This window comes from Gopherus evgoodei, chromosome 3 (genome assembly GCF_007399415.2).
Source record: "Gopherus evgoodei ecotype Sinaloan lineage chromosome 3, rGopEvg1_v1.p, whole genome shotgun sequence".
Classification (NCBI taxonomy): domain Eukaryota; kingdom Metazoa; phylum Chordata; order Testudines; family Testudinidae; genus Gopherus; species Gopherus evgoodei.
In genome coordinates this window covers 49,124,755-49,141,588 of record NC_044324.1, presented here as the reverse complement: position 1 = coordinate 49,141,588, position 16,834 = coordinate 49,124,755, and the positions used below count along the sequence as shown (strand labels likewise).

At 39.6% G+C, this 16,834-nt stretch overlaps 1 protein-coding gene across 4 annotated transcripts in view; it reads right to left on the bottom strand.

Annotated features, from left to right (window-relative positions):
- The window catches only part of DLGAP2 (DLG associated protein 2), a 674,215-nt gene that overhangs the window by 195,068 nt on the left and 462,313 nt on the right, over window positions 1-16,834 (bottom strand). For 2 of the 4 annotated variants that reach the window (XM_030555545.1, XM_030555544.1), the window contains one exon: window positions 1,089-1,121. The exons of the other annotated variants lie outside the window; for them this stretch is intronic. In XM_030555545.1, coding sequence (XP_030411405.1) covers window positions 1,089-1,121 — 33 coding nt within the window. The remainder of the gene's footprint in view (window positions 1-1,088; window positions 1,122-16,834) is intronic. 4 annotated transcript variants of the gene reach the window in all.

Below are 16,834 nucleotides of genomic sequence, written 5' to 3'. Positions count from 1 at the left end.
TGGCAGAATCTGGCTCCCACATGAGCATCTGAAAAGCCCAGCACAAAACCTCCCCGTTCTGTAGTTATTTAAAATAACACATTTATTGATTGCATAAAAACAAAGATAAACTTGAAGTGTCCCAAAAGACATTCAGGCACTTGGATATCATATGAAAGACCAAGACTGTTCTATTAAAACAGAGACATATAATCTCTACCTTTTGGTCAACAACTTCTTGGATATCTAACACGTTATGTCTTGGATTTCACCACCCAGTTCATTATATTTGACTCATTGCTCTACCATGAAAGGAGATTTTGAGTAGAGTTGGATATTTGTAAAACAGAAAAAGCTTGCAGCATTACGGAGACTGATCATTTAAACACACTATTGCATCATTTTGATACACGCGGTAAAAACTACATTCCAGGCACAATGTAGAAATCTGCTTGATCAATGAGCATCAAATCTAGTTGCTGACTGGAAAATTCTCAGCCCAAAATGTTCACATTGGTCAAGTAAACTATGACTCTGAGGATATAATAATGCTAATCCAGCCATCACAGTGAATATTTTTATTTTAAATCATGTTGGTTATGTCATATTAGATACAATTGTGTGCAGGAAAGTTGTGAGAATACTATAATGATGTACCCCGTCCTTGTTTGACTCTCTACAGGACACCATCCCATGACTGTTCAAAACTTCAGCAGGGTGGAAACCGAATCTTACACTTCCTAAATCATTATCCAGGCATAGGCTTGTCAATGTTATTAGATTATTAAGCTGAGCTCCACTTTGAACTCATTTCAATAATTCTAATTTGGACTTGAAATTTTTAGTTCCACAATCTTTTTCCTTTTGTTTGGTTTTAATTTTTAAAGATGGTGTTGTTCCCATTGCAAACAGATTTTCATTTACATTTTTAAGATTCATATTGGTATCTCCTCTTCATATACCTGGACTAAAAATCTTAAGGCACAGCTTTCACATGAAATGGCATGTGGGGGAACCATACAATTTGACAAAGAACAAACAAAGAAAAAAACATAAACAAAATAAATATAAAACGCACAAGGTTACACAGTATCTAACTGTAACTTTACCTGGAAATGCATGCCCTGTTAGAGAATCCAAACCTGAAATTAAAACAGTGAAAAAAGTAATCTTTAACACTTTTAACGCTTCAAAACTTTTAACTGGCACCACGATCACATATCATTAGTATAAAATTTGTCACAGGAAGCAAAGATAAAAATCTCAGTGTTACATTAGGTAGTGTGTATAAATTTGGGTATGTACGAGACAGAAAAAAGAGTATGTAAATACGAAACTCCTGTATACTTTAACAAGTTCACTTGTTTTGTTATAACAACGTTAATCATGCTGCACTATAATTAGGTTGGGTTTAGCAAGTAATTCCTTTCCAAACCACTGTTTTCAGAGGTTTATTTCTTGAATGTGAACGTATGTTCTGAGGTTGTACATATGAATTCTTAGCCCCTAGTAATATTTTTCTTTTTCTTACAAATGTTTAAAAAAATGATTCTTTAAGGATATACATTCAAAAGAAGATGAGCCTGATATACTACTGCAGGAGCAGGGAAGTGTAAATTACTCCTGTATCCCAGGATAACTCACTTTGAGGGAAAGCCGACAATGATCCCAACACAGCAAATCCTTCAGGCTTTTTCCCAGTGGCAGGACAAGAATCTAGGATTGTAGCTTCCTGGAACAGCACCCTGCCATTTACAATTCTATATTTTTAACAGAGACACATTCAGTAACTTATGAAAGATTCTCTATAACTCACACACTTGCATTCATATTTAGGTCTGTAGATGGAACTGAACCTAAGTTCATAAAATCGTGACTATTGAACAAGATTAGCAAGGGCTCCTTTTGTATTAGGAAGACAAAGATAAAATGTATTTGATTGACCAAAAAAGTCTTCCTACCTAATGTATTGACACTGATACATGGAATAGGGTGTTCAGGCCTTTTGATCATACAGCAAACCCTCATGGGTCAACAGTACCCCATCCTAATTCAAAACTATCACCCTCACAATGGTGGTATAAAAGATACGCTGCTATCAAGAGTCCCTTTCTCCCTCCACCCAAACTGTGAGATAAAAGTAATCAGTTGTGTGTTCCCCAGGCAGCAGAGCAAGGGAGTTCTGTGCTTCCTATTAAAAGAGAAGATGAGAAGGTGTTGGAGGAGGAATTGGAGGAGAAAAGTTTAGCAGCTAGTTTACTCTCCTGTGTACACATATGATTGGTTTTTTGCGTTCAGTTGGTGTTATTCTGAAATGAATTTACTCTTTATTTTTACCTAGAGAAGGGTTGCTCAGGGATCTGAGTAAATTTATTAGAAATGTGCAGTAGGAGTTTTAAATAAACACAGCCTTGAAAAAGGATTTTCCTTCTTGTTTGTAACAAACATACAAAAAAGCTGATGTGACTTGAATATTTGTTGATGCAGCTCAAATGTTCAGCCTCCTATAGTTCAGTTGTTTATTCTTTAAAAAAAATAGTTGTGGTGAGAAATTATATCTTCTGCTGGATAGGCTGACACAGCTTCTCCCACGGGAAGGTAGAAGGAAAATATTCCTGACTGTGATAATTATAAATGTACAAATGAGAGAAATTTACTGGGCACCAATAACATGCTCAATGCTGTAAAAGAACAAAGAAAACATGATTCCTGCCCTAGAAAATATGGCTTTCCAAAAATCATATGGAAACACATAATATTCTAAATGCATGTTAGATCAGTGGTTCTCAGCCTTTACCATCTGAGTTACAACAGAAAAAAGTTTTTAGATCTCCCTTTAGAAAGGGATCATAGTCATGACTACTCTCAGTACCTGTTCATGACCCCTTGAGCATCCATGTGTTACAGATTATATACAGGTGCTAACACTCACTTTCCCCCAAGCTAGGCACCTAAATCCTTTGGTGGATCTGGGGCTTTAGTAATTGCTTGTTTACATAAAATAATACTGTTCTTGGGGTAACAGCAATAGTCCTTATCAAAAAGACTTTGCATTCCCTGGACTGATTTTCAACTAAGTATACAGGATCAGGTGGAATACAAGTTTCTTGCATTCCGCTTACCAACTATTGCCCTGATTTGGTAGTTTTCAGTATGATTCACACAAGATTTCCCAAACAAAAAACAAGAACATTGATTAAAGTGATGTACATGCAAATAAAACATATTTCCAAACAGCGTAACTACTATGTCCACAGTAGCAATTAGCAATAAATTATATTCACAAAAGCATACCTGATTGAGACAGTAATTAATTCATTTAAATAGAAGAAGGGAAAAAAGACTAATTTGAAGGTAGTACTGACTTCTATTTACACTGTAAAAAATGTAGATGATTTTAGAAAGGGAAGGGGGATATACTTGTTCTTTAGTATGCTGCAATCATTTCATTAGCTCAGTGCAGAACAGGCATTACAGAGAGAGTACAGGCTTTTCATACTGATAAAATCATTATTTCTTAGCATTGATTTGATTAGGATTTCCAGCATCACAAAGATGAAGTCTTCTCTATTTCCTATCTCCAGGGCACAATTCCTCACATTTGAATAATAGTACATATTGTACACTGCCATATGCAAAGCTTCATCTTTCACCTAGGGGGGCAGGGCCGGCTCCAGGCCCCAGCGTGCCAAGCACATGCTTGGGGCGGCATGCCGTGGGGGCGCTCTGCTGGTTGCCAGGAGAGTGGCAGGCGGCTCCGGTGGACTCTGGGAGGTCCACCGAGCCGCGGGACCAGCGGACCCTCCGCAGGGACGTCTGCAGGAGGTCCACTGGAGCCGCGGGACCGGCAAGCAGCAGAGCGCCCCCCCCGCGGCGTGCCACTGCGCTTGGGGTGGTGAAATGACTAGAGCTGGCCCTGCTGGGTGGTCCCTCTAAAGCAGGATTTGCACCAAAATAGTGATGTATAATATATCTTCTTCCTGGATTAACATCTCAGGTTTGTACTGCTGTTGAATTTTATTGAAAGAACACTGACACTTACTCTGGTCGCACAGTCATTGTGATGCCACACTGGGAAATGTATTTCAGGTGTAAAACACATGTAAGTAATTGTAATGTTAGGAATCTTTCCGTGGAATATCAGTGAGATACTGAAATGCCAAATTTAATCTCTGTGCACTGATTCATTCATAGAAGAGTGAAGAGAAGCCAAAGAAACTCTAAACTATGCTTCTTTGCAAATATATGTTCCTTGTTTCTAAATGTTCAATAACTTCACTGCCAGGAAATACATTTTCTCCTCTAATTCTTTGTAGTAGGCAAAAAAATATTACAAGAAGGCTGGACTCTAATTTACTCTGGGCAGGAGAACAAGGAGGCAGCAGTAGAAAGAAGGGACCAGGAATCATTCTGGGTGTGTAGGGTAAAATAGCTCAGAGGGCCTGGGGACAGTGCATTTTATAGTGATCATTGGTCCTTTAAAAAGAAAAAGGGATGGAGTCAAGGGCCAAATCCAGAAGAATGTCCTACAGAAGTTTGGGATATGAAGGAGGGATATGAAGAAATGTGAAAAGACTGGTCAGAGCCTCACAAAAGCGGGAGAAGTGGGGTGATGATGGACAGCAGAGCTGCAGTGGCTGGAGAACTGGGATGACTTGCACAGGTCAGAGGATGTAACTCTTCCAGCCAGGACATGGGAAATAAAAAACTATGTCAGCCAGTGTGGGGATGGGGGAGGGAGCAGAAGCAGTGGTGGAGCAGCACTTTGGAAATATCTGCGTTTTAAAGTTATCCATTAAAAGTTGATGAGAGCTTTTGTGTTTTAATCCCATTATTTTTTCTCCTGATTTCAGAGAAGTGAGACCTGAATCTAAAACTCTTCTCCTGCATGCCCAAGCTGGCAGACAGAGTGGGCTGTTTTTCACAGGATGCATTTTCTCCATCTCTTCCATTCTCCACCTTTTCTCTTACTTTGTTTTTTTCTCTCTCTTGTGTTCCATCTCCCCACGCCTCTCCTGATTTTTTTTCAGTCCCTTCCTCCCTCTTAGATTTGGGAGGTTGGGAGCGCAGTGCCTTCTTCCCGCCCTTGGATCTAGCTGAGAATCTTGTGAAAAAAATCACAAGAGTTGTCAAGACTGCACACCCTAGAAGAAGATGTCCGCTAGTGGATATACCCTCTAGGTTTGGAGACCATCCTTAAGTAAAACTAGTAGGTAAGACATAACTGCGTTCATGCCTCTGAATGATGGCACTATAATGGAAATGTGCTGCAGCTGCAGAACAATGTACATTATTAATTAAAAGGCTGTTGTTGCTATAAAGACAATTCCCATATAATTCTCATTCCTAGACCTAGATCTTCACTATTTATCGTTATTTTATCCTCTTGCCCCCATCTCCAATTGATAAAACTCAGTTTTCAGACTCTTTCATTGCTACATTATCACACTCATTTGTCATTATTTCTGTTAACAGTGCAATTATGATTTTTAATGTGAATTTATGTTTTCTATAATGATCCGTCTGATAAAAATGGAGAAAAATGAGTTTGCAGATTACAAAGACATTCATAATGTTACAGTAGTCAGTTTAAGAACCCCATAAATAATTTGTATTGGTTGTTTGAACTCTGTTTTTTACCATCTCAGCATAATTCAAGAAGAAAAATAATAGTTTGGTTAGATCGTTATGAAAACAGTACAGCAATGCACTATATAAAGCTATTTATTTCTTGGTTTTTATCTAGCTATAGGCATAGTAGTGATTAAACTGTACATCAAAATGGGCCATTCAAATTAAATCTATTGGGGCAATCATGAATTGATTCTGTCAGCTTTTGATCTAGTGCTGTCACTGGTTTCCCAAAGACACTACATTCATTTTTATCTATTCTGAGTATAACTACATGAACAAAGCAAGAACTGTTCGGGATAAATGGCTGTATGAAAAATTAAGTGTCTTACTGTTAATAAACCTGATAGTCTGACATCTCTGAAAAGCATAAGTTAAAGTGTCAGGACAAAAGTGAACTTAGTATTGCCAACCCAAAGCATTCAATATTCATGAGCCAAGCCTTCAGAATCATGATACTGGTTTAAAAATCATGAGATTAGGAAATATAATGAAGGTTGGATTCATTTTATTTGTCTTCTGATTTTTGAACCTTTAGGCTTGAACTTTCAAGCCTTTCACTGCAACAATGCAACAGGGCTAGAAACACACTTTTTTTTAAAACTGAGGTTGGGATTTTCAGGAGCTGGGGCTATTAAAAAAACAAAACAAACCCCAAACATTGTAAGATTTGTGATAAAATCCCAAGAGCTGGTAATATTTTAAAATGTATGCTACCTCCAAAGCTACATTATTCCCGGGACACTGTCAACTTACATAATCTTATAAAATTTCTGTACCTATCTAAAAAACACCTTATTAACACAGAAAGAACTGTAAAAAATACTGTTGACTCTTTTGCATTTATTTCAGCTTGGACAATGAAACCAATTAAATCAATTATCTTTAGTTTAGTTCGTTTCACTTCGTCATTCTTGGTGCTGCATCCTTTGTGCTACAGAAACTGCAGTGGAATGGGTATTTGTAAAATAAATAACTCTCACATGGACTTTTTAAAAAATGGTTTTAGGTTTTGGATCTAATTTCCTCAAAAATGTAAAGCTAAGCTCCAGGTCAACTTTGAATCAATGGAGTAGCATTAAGGCTGATGAGTATATCCAGATACATTTTTTTAAAAGAGAAAAACTTGGGGTCTATTGAAACCAGCCATCTTAATTGGATCACACTTTACGTTGTCCTCCAACATTCCTTCTGTTTTCCTTTTTTTTCTTTTCTTTTTTAACTCTGCTGACAGAAAAATTAAGTTTTCTATACATTTAGGTAGTGTTCATTGGTCCATCTTTTCTTTCTATTGATTCCATGAAGCTGCTTCCTTAAAATTTCTGAGTGTAATCACACTCTTGAGACTGATTTGTCTAAACTTAATAGAGGAGTAAAAAAACTCCATCATTCTTTAATATCCTACCGAACATTCAGCCACATACAAGTGCCTCAAGTTTGAAATACTAATGCTTTGTACTTGTCTTACTGCCTTTCATCACAGCAATTCAATGAACATTACACCACATTCCTCTAATTCACACTCTAACAAAACACTGTAACTCAGCAAGGTCCCCATATACATAATACATAAATGCACACCTGATCCATTAAAAGTAAATAAGAAAAGTCTAAAATTGACAATAAGGTTTTGTGTTAAGAGTGTCAGAGAAATATGGTGTGTGTATAGTATTATTTAAATATTGCCAATGCAAGGCAGGTTCTTATGGAGGACCATTACTGTGAAGTTTAGGTCTTAGACTCATAGACTTTAAGATCAGAATGGATCATCATGATCATCTAGTCTGACCTCCTGCACATTGCAGGCTACAGAACCTTGCACATCTACTCCTGTGATACACCCATAACCTGTGGCTGAGTTACTGAAGTCCTCAAATCATTATTTAAACACTTAAAGTTACAGAGAATCCATCATTTTCACTAGTTTAAACCTGCAAGTGACCCAGACTTTGTGCTGCAAAAAAATTACCAAGGTCTCTGTCAATCTGACCTCCGAGAAAATTCCTTCCCTACCCCAAATGCAGCAATCAGTTGGATCCTGAGTATGAGGGATTGTGGTTGGAGATTTAACACTTCAGTAAGCTAAACTGCAATGAAACTAAGTTTTTGTTTGATTATATCGGTTTACTGATGGGTAAACTGAGACACAGAGGTATACAAGATCCGAAGCTGATCACTGCAGTGGGTGGAAGCAAGCAGTAAAGGGCTCTTAGAAAGCAAGGTGAAATCTTAAAGGAGAACATGGACAGTTCTTGTGTTCTCTCTTTTCTAGCTATTAAACTCCAGAGCCCTCTCTTACAATATATTAAAATAACCAATTTTAAACCATAGCCGTTTCTTTCTTTTAAGGAGACCTCAAAAGAAAGGCTGCTTTTTGATCACTGTCATGGTTCCAGGAAAGCTGTGTCCTTTGATTTCTCTCTCGGTCCCTCATGTGGCAATCCTATATCTGCCCTTCTCACACACTGGAATCCCACAATTCATCCACTTTGAGATAGAATCACAGGCTACAACACCTCTGTTCATCAACCAAGTTTTCCTCAGCAGGTCCAACTGGGTTTGACCCCTGCCATAGACCTCGCCCGAGAGCTGTGACACCAGACAGCTTCTCAAGAGAAAGTAATATTTATTGTCCATAGGAAAATATCTGTAGGATGGCAGAAGGACTAAAACTCAAATAGCCTAGCATTTCCTCGTGACTTAGGGGGGGCCAAACTACTACTACTCTGCAGACCTGTATTTCTCTTTCTTTCCCACCAGAGGCTCAGCTTTTAACTGCTTTCAGTCTCTGTGTTTTGGATTTCCTACAAACTGGGATGGTCTCCCTCCTCTCAACCTGACTCCTGATTCCACACTAGTGAAGGTAAATGTCAAGGAATTAACACAGTGATACTCAGACTGAAGCTTCCGAATTGCAAGTGGATCTTAAATATGTCTTCTGTGGCTCTTTGCCGCACATGATATTAAAACACGGTGTAATTTAATTATTAACAAATCTAAGTTATTAACCAATCAGGATGCTTTTGTTATGTTTTTAACCAATTATAGTTGATAAAATAATAATACTTGAGTCATTTTTCTGTAAGAATGTTATATGTATATGAACTGTAAATGAAACAATTAATTCACTCTATTGTGGCTCTTTTGGTAATGTTGATTGCTAATTTGGCGCCTGAGCCACTGATGTCTGGAGTATCACTGAATTAACACCTATATTGTCCATTTGAATATCAGCAGTTGACATTGTCTATAGCCATTGATGTTGTTCCTACAGACTGAGGTCTAACTAAGACTGATTTAACCCCCAGTTAACATTTAGCCAGCAACACAGTAATGACCAAACCCACAGGAATCCTCCATGTTGGCAGGGGGTTAGATTAGATGACTCTTGCTGTCCCTTCTAACCCTATCGTTCTATGAATACAGATATCTCCCACATTCTTTACAAGCCTTTACTTTTACCCCTGGTGTAGTCATGCTTGAGAACTGGCTTATTTCTAACTACGTGAAGCAGCACTTATGAGCACTGAGTTCTTTTGATTCTGTAGGGGGTATTTCCTCAATATTGCTGTAAAATGGCTATCAATAAAATCATGATAATTTATTCTTATATTAGGTCATTATAACTTGCCTGCACCATTACTGAATTTAAAAGATACACATTTTTCTACCTGAGTCTTGGAGAATATAATAATTTACATGCTGACATTTTTGATTGCTTGTTTTATTAAATGAGATGTTTAGGCTAACTAAAGAAATTCAGGGATTTCTGCCAAGGGACAAGCCAAGCATCAGGAAAGAGGGCATCTTTTTGACCATAAGACCATGTTCATTAAGCCCAGATGTGTTTATACAGACTCTAAAATGCAGCTTTTAAAACATCAATCTAGGTTTAACTTCTATGCTATATTCTTTTCTGCTATGATTTGGAAGTCTATTTAAGCATTGGTTACTGTGATTTGTGCTTTGTATAAAATATGCGTTATAAATCTTAGTTGAACATTGTAAATATACTGCAAATGGCAGTACATAAATCCAAGGGGCATTTTGGTCAAAGACAAACAATCAATGAACTGTCTTATTAAAGAACAGGACAAGTCTCTTGTAGAAGATATCAGCTGATATAGATAAGTTTTATCTCAAACAGCTGGCAAAATATCTAGGTGTGAGAAAGATTCCTGACTTTAAAAGAATATAAGGATTCACAAAGAAGTGATGCATAAGGAATGTTACCAAAAGCTACAAAACCAAGTAGCAGGCTTCTCTTACTCCAATCTCCTTTGCAAGAAAAAAGACTCAGTTTCAAAGCCTCCACAAAGAATTATAGAAATACTAAAAATAACTTCTTACAGTTGGAAAAATGAAGTCTTATAGTTGGGAAATGCTTTGTAGAAGACCTTTCTTCTAAACTACTGTTTCTGCATAAAGATTAAATCCTTTTAATTCCTTAGATTCCTAAAGATGGCATGAGCCTCTTTTGAGATGTATGTTTGCAAACATTTTGCATTTAAATGCAAGCATCAAATGTAATAACTTCCTAATATCAATGCTATGGTAAGATATTTATGTACTGATATGGAGTCCAATGACCTCATTATAACTGATCACTAATGAAAGAAGCCATTTGAGTTTAGAATATTTATATTAATTGAGGAATTAATTAGTTATCTGGTAACACTTAAACAATTTCCTTATCAAGCTGAGATAGACAAGAGCTCCCTCTCTAAAGACCTTTTAGAAGAAGAGAAGATGCATTCTTGGACGGCTATTTAAAAGACACTCTAAAAAAAGTTTAAAAGACTATTTTTAGAACTGAAAAACTTTACATAGAAAGTATGGGCCTGGACTTAACTGAAATAGAATTTCAGCTCGTATTGACCCCTAATGAAACTGACCAGATCTCTCAGAAAGTGGACTGAATAAGAGAAAAAGCTAACTCTAACTTCAAAGATGTTCTGAGAATTTCCTGTTACACAGACAAAGGTAATATAACCATCAGTTGAGGAAAAATTACAACTCCACCACATATGTAGTAGCAGATCACGTATTTATCAGCTGAAAACTGCTAATAAGCAATCCATGAAGATGCTGAGCCAATGACAGGATAACAACAGCCAAGACTGAAAAAGGTGTTTTCCTCCTTCTGTGAGGTTATAAAACCCTCTGGATTGAATAAGCAATGCACTCCGATCTCCATCCACTTGTCACAGTCACACATCTTTGCTCAGCCTGTCTCTACAAGCAAGGCTACTAAGAAGATAGTCACAGAGCACCATCAAGAAGCAGCAACCTTCCATTTCAGAGGACACCACCACCAAAACCTCAATATGAATTGGTGAGATGAAGTTGTAAAGCACTGCCAAGGAATCTGATTTCTACTTTCCTATGATGATTTTAAGGGGAAATTGAAATGCAATTGTAATTTAAAATACTAAAAGCTTTCTTGTTAAACTCCAATTGTACAGACCATGTATTCCTAGAGAGGAGATACAGACTAACCTTTTGTAACCATAAGGAAATAGTGGGATTTAATTTCTGTCTTGAGATCCTTGCATGAATTCTTTTGAGTAACAAGGTGGGTGAGGTATATCTTTTATTTTACCAACTTCTGTTGGTGAAAGAGACAAGCTTTCAGGCTATACACAGCTTGTCTTGAGGTCTGTGCACAAGAATGGAAGATATTGATTTTTTTTTCTTTTGAGTAACTGATGTAAATACATTTATAATCTGAATGTTATCTATGGTATACCAAACAGGACTCATTATACCCTTAAATGAAATTGTTTGCCCATCTACAAACTGTTTTAGTTATCTATGATACACAAAGACAGGGCCCTCTATTAGTTTTGGGAATATAATATTCACTCTCCTTCAAGGTTAGACCCAATCTCAAAGGTGTAATTTACACATAAGGCTTCTCAGAAGAGGTTGTAGCAACCACTGAAGTAACCATTGTTGACTGTTTGTGGTTTTTTCTTTTCCTTTCTTTAATAAGAGTCAGCATTAATAATTGTGATTATTTTGCTTGTCTTTAATTGTGGCGTCCACTAAGGCAAGGCAAAGAACCCCATGTGACTGAAATAGTGTGAGTCAAGTACCCAAACTAGCATTAAGAAAGAAAATTATTAAGATTTAGTATACCACTTCGTGCTTCTCTAGACTATGAATTTTAGTAGTTTTTGAGATAAAATTACTTGGCTTTTAAACTGTAATGCGCCTTTCATCCCTACAATTCCCCAGATAACATTTTAAACCCATTTTCTATGAGTCCATAAGTCCATGCGATTTGGACATCCCCACCAACAACTTAGTTTGAAAATCATCTAGATATATACAGGTATCCAAACGGCTATTTTATCCTCTGCAGCCTTTGGGAAAATGTGCCTTAAGTAATTTGTTAAGATCATACAGCAAACCAGTAGCAATGACAGGAATAAAAAACGAGGCATTCTGACTCTCATATCCACATACCCATTCAATTGCATTCACTCCCTACCTGCATAAATTTATAAATCATTGCTTTATAAAGCAATTACTGTTTTGCATGAGTTAGTGTCAAACACATGCATGCCAAAACACAGGATAGGCAATGTCAATTTCTGCACTTCATGTCATCACCCATAATGTTGCAACATCATGCCATCACAATCTGCATCCCTGCATTTTAAGTCAGGATGATAGACTAAACAGAGTATAAAACATATTTGTATCTAGTAATTTATGCAAGTCTCAATGTAGAGAGACTAGTAACAGAAGTCTACTGCTCAAATTATGGGTGTTGGCATTGGACATAAAAAGTGCCAGGTTAGATTCATTAGTGATGCAAACAAAGGCTTGTGTTACACGAGAGCTCATTGCATATTAGCTCTAAATGGAAAACTTGTTTAATATAGACTGAATGCAAAAATCAGTGTATGTACAAAACAAATTACACACAGAAAGTGGTAGCAGGCCAAGCAACTAGCAAAGGTATAATATAAACTACAGCAACCCTTCCCACATGGCATCTTTGTGTCACTCAACAACACCCAACGTGTAACATCCAAGACTGTTTACGTCATCATGGAATCTGGCCAGAGATGCTTACACCAGGTTTCATTTGGCCCATCATGCCTAGGTGTACACATTCATTTCATTAAAAGAGGTGCATAGTTGCATACAGGTCAGACCTAAGAATATGCTTAAAATATACAGAATGTTAATTCCCCAAAAGGTTTAATGCTGACTGTGTTAATTTATTTGCTAGGTTTTATTTTAACTAACCTAACTGTGCATAATATGGCAGAAAAAATGCAGAAGGCAGTTGTCCTATCTAATGCTGCTATTCATGTCAAACACAACCGACATACTCCTTTGAGACTATTCCCTCCTGCCTCCTAATTCTTTCATTCTGTCTTAAACCCTGCTCTTTTTTCTTAACTGCTCCATTCCTCTCCTCTGACTCCTTTCCTGCTTTGTTCAAGTACACTTTAGTAAATCCTGATTCTGAAATAATAATTGTCTCTTGGCCCAACCAACATCTGCAAGCACAACACCAATTTTCTCCTCTTTTACATCTAGAATCCCTGAGTGTGCTATCTCCTCCCACTGCATCAGCTTCCTTCTCTCTAATTCTTTTCAGAGCACTCTCCAGTTTGGGCTGCGACCCTCCACTCAGCTGAAAACTACTCTCACTAACATCATTGATAACATCGTCCTCACCATCAAGGGCTTTTTCTCTCTTCATCTTACTTGAGCTTTTGCTTGTATTAGACACCACTGAACATGCTCCTCTGTGGGTTTAGCAACTCTATGCTCTCCTAGCTCTTCTCTGTAAGGGTAGAGATCATCTCCTCTCAGAGGGGTAGCTGTGTTAGTCTGTATCCACAAAAACAATGAGGATTCTGGTGGCACCTTAAAGACTAACAGATTTATTTGGGCATAAGCTTTTGTGGGTAAAAAACCCACTTCTTCAGATGCATGGAGTGAAAATTACAGGTTTTTTTACCCACAAAAGTTTATGCCCGATCATCCTTCTAGACACTAGTATGGGAGTGACCATGCTAATAATTATGTTAAGCCTCTCAGCACACAGGACATTTTCAAAGCCTGTGAGGAATCTGGTTAAGCTGGAGTGTCATAAACTGATTCAATTACTGTGACTCCAGGCACCCCTCTATTCACACCCGACATGCTACTGCAATTATTTTGTACAAAATATGCCTTGTGAGTTATCATTTAAAAAATTAACGCCATACAGTCAATAATATTGTAAATATATGTAACAGTGCTGTATGTGAAATTATGGATATGCAGTGGATATTATGCTTTAAAGTCTGTGACTAAAAGGTGTTTAAACAAGGCATACCGGGGAAGTGGATAAACAGGTTTTCCTCCTGGCAAAGGAAAGAGGCAGACAGCTCAAAGCAGGTGCAGCCAAATTCAATGGGCTATTCATTTGCACAGGAGGCTGAAGAGGCAGAGATAATTTGCATAGTAGCAACCAACAACAGGGTGGGAAGAACCAGTATGGAACTTATCCTCCAGACCTTCATGGCTCCTTTAGTTAGTCACAATGAACTAAAGAATTTCTGCCCTTCAGAAAAATACATTTCAAAGAATCACTGGACTATACAGGGAGGGGGTATGAACTTGTAAATTATCCTTCATTTTAGGAGACAAAGAAACTGAACTATTTGATCTCTGCCATGGGTTCTGGCCAAGCCAGCCAGTAAAAAACTGGAAAGATGACTGGGGGTGAGAGAAAGCATCTTGAACACAGACTGTTGCTAGATTAAGTTTTAGAATTTTAAATGAACGTTTCACTTTTATTCATTTGTAACCATTTCTATCTTTATTTCTTTTACTTGGTGTCACTTAGGCTATGCTCTTTGGTTAATAAACTTGTTTTGCTTTTGTTATAAATCAACAGTGCTGGGTAAGTTCAGTAATGTGTGTGCCTCTAGTACAGAGGTGGGCAAACTTTTTGGGCCGACGGCCACATTTGGGTGGGGAAATTGTATGCAGGGCTGGAGCAGGGGGTTGGGGTGCGGGAGGGGGTGCATTGTGCAGGAAGGGGCTCAGGGCAAGGGATTGTGGCAGAGTAGGGGTGCGGAGTGTATGAGGGTGCTCAGGTATGGAGTTGGGGTGTAGGAGGAGTTCGTGTGCACAGGGGTCCAGGGTGCAGCAGGGAACTCAGGGCAGGGTGTTGGAATGTAGGAGGGGTGCAGGGCATACTGGGGGCTAAGGGCAGGGAGTTGGGGTTCAGGACGGGTGCGTGGTGCAGGCAGGGGGCTTAGAGCAGGAAGTTGTGGGCCCAGCTTTACCTAAAGCAGCTCCGGGGTGGCAGCGGTGCCTGCATGCCTGCCCTGGCCCCATGCTGCGCTGCTCCAAGAAGCCCTGTGGCCCCTGCGGAAGGGAGGGCAAAGGGCTCCAAGTGTGCTGTCCTTGCTGTGCTTCCAGGTACCTCCCCCGAAGCTCCCATTGCCCGCGGTTCCTCATTCCTGGCCAATGGGAACTGTGGGGGGCGGTGCCTGGAGGCAAGGGCAACGCACGGAACCCTCTGCTTCCCTGCCAGGGGCCACAGGGAAGTGGTGCCAGCCGCTTCTGAGAGCAATGCAGGGCCCATAGCACCACGGGGGGCAATCCCATGGGCCAGATCCAAAGCCCTGAGGGCCAGATCCAGCCTGTGGGTCGCAGTTTGCCCACCCCTGTTCTAGTAAGCTGACTCAGGTTGGAGTGTTATACTGACCACGCAGAGGCAGCAAATCTAACGCTTTTTCTGGCAGGGTCCAGCAAGGGACTGGACCCCACAGTAGGATGATTGGAAAGGTACAAAAGGTCAGTTGCAAGGAGTAACCAAGTTGGGCAAAGCCAGGGTGAGGCTGATGGGCTGCTGGCAAGCTGTTGGGGTCAGAGCTCTGAACAAAATATGCACAGCCACTAAGTTACAGGCAGACATTCATTAACCCCCTTACTGGCCTTCATGAGCACCCACATTTCACAATTACTTATTAAACAATAGATGGAGCTTTCCTGGTCATAAGGTTAGCTGCACTGCTGTCACCTCTTGTCTCTCTTGTCTCTCTGAGTGCACCCTCCATAGCTGCCAGGTCTCAGGCTTTTCTTCTCCCGGGTAGAACTCCAGAATTAATCCACTCTCAGACCTGGGTTACAGGACCCTGGAACCAACCATGACTATTCAGCATGTCCACTTGAGGATGAACTCTACTTTGGGAACTTGGACAGCATATGTTGCAGCAATACAGAAAAAGCTTCTTCAAAATAAAGCATAATTATTTTGCCAAAAGTTTTTTGCACAGTGCTTAAAGAAGCAGATTTTAAAATGACAATGAGAAGTGCACACGTATTCCCTTACCTAAACTGTTACCTCTCCATCCACAGCTCAGGCAATGTGTCTGAATACACCCCACATTCACACCCTATGCACTATTGGAGTAATCTTGTATGGATATGCTTCTGAGGTATCATTTGAAAACTAATAACTCACTGGTCAATAATTTCATGGTAAAATGTGTGTAGCAACTGTGACAAAGTTCCTCCTCTACTCTGCGGGGTCCTGCGCGTATTGGCAGATTTGCTTACCTCAGTGATCTTCCCCACAGTCTGGGTCAATTCCTCCTGTGTCTTATCAGGAGTTGGGAGGTTGGGGGAAACCTGGGCCCACCCTCTACTCCAGGTTCCAGCCCACTGCCTGTGGATTGCAGCTGTCTCTAGTGCATCCTGTAACAGCTGCATGACAGCTACAACTTCCTGGGCTACCTCCCCATGGCCCTCCTCCAAATATCTTCTTTATCCTCATCACAGGACCTTCCTCCTGGTATCTGGTAACTCTTGTACTCCTTAGTCCTCCAGCAGCACACCCTCTCACTCTTAGCCCCTTGTACTTCTTACTCCCAGCTCCTCACACACACTTCCTCTCCTCTGGCTCCCCCTCCCTGACTGGAGTTAGCTCTTTTTTAAACCCAGGTGCCCTGATTAGCCTGCCTTGACTGGCTGCAGGTGCTCTGATCAGCCTGTCTGCCGTAACTGGTTCTAGCAGGTTCCTGATTACTCTAGTGCAGCCCCTGCTCTGGTCACTCAGGGAATAGAAAACTACTCACCCAGTGACCAGTATATTTGCCCTCTACCAGACTCCTGTACCCCACTGGTTTGGGTCTGTCATATATCCCTCCTGCCTGTTCAACACCAAGGGGTTGGGCAGCTTGGGATGCCAGACAGTGCA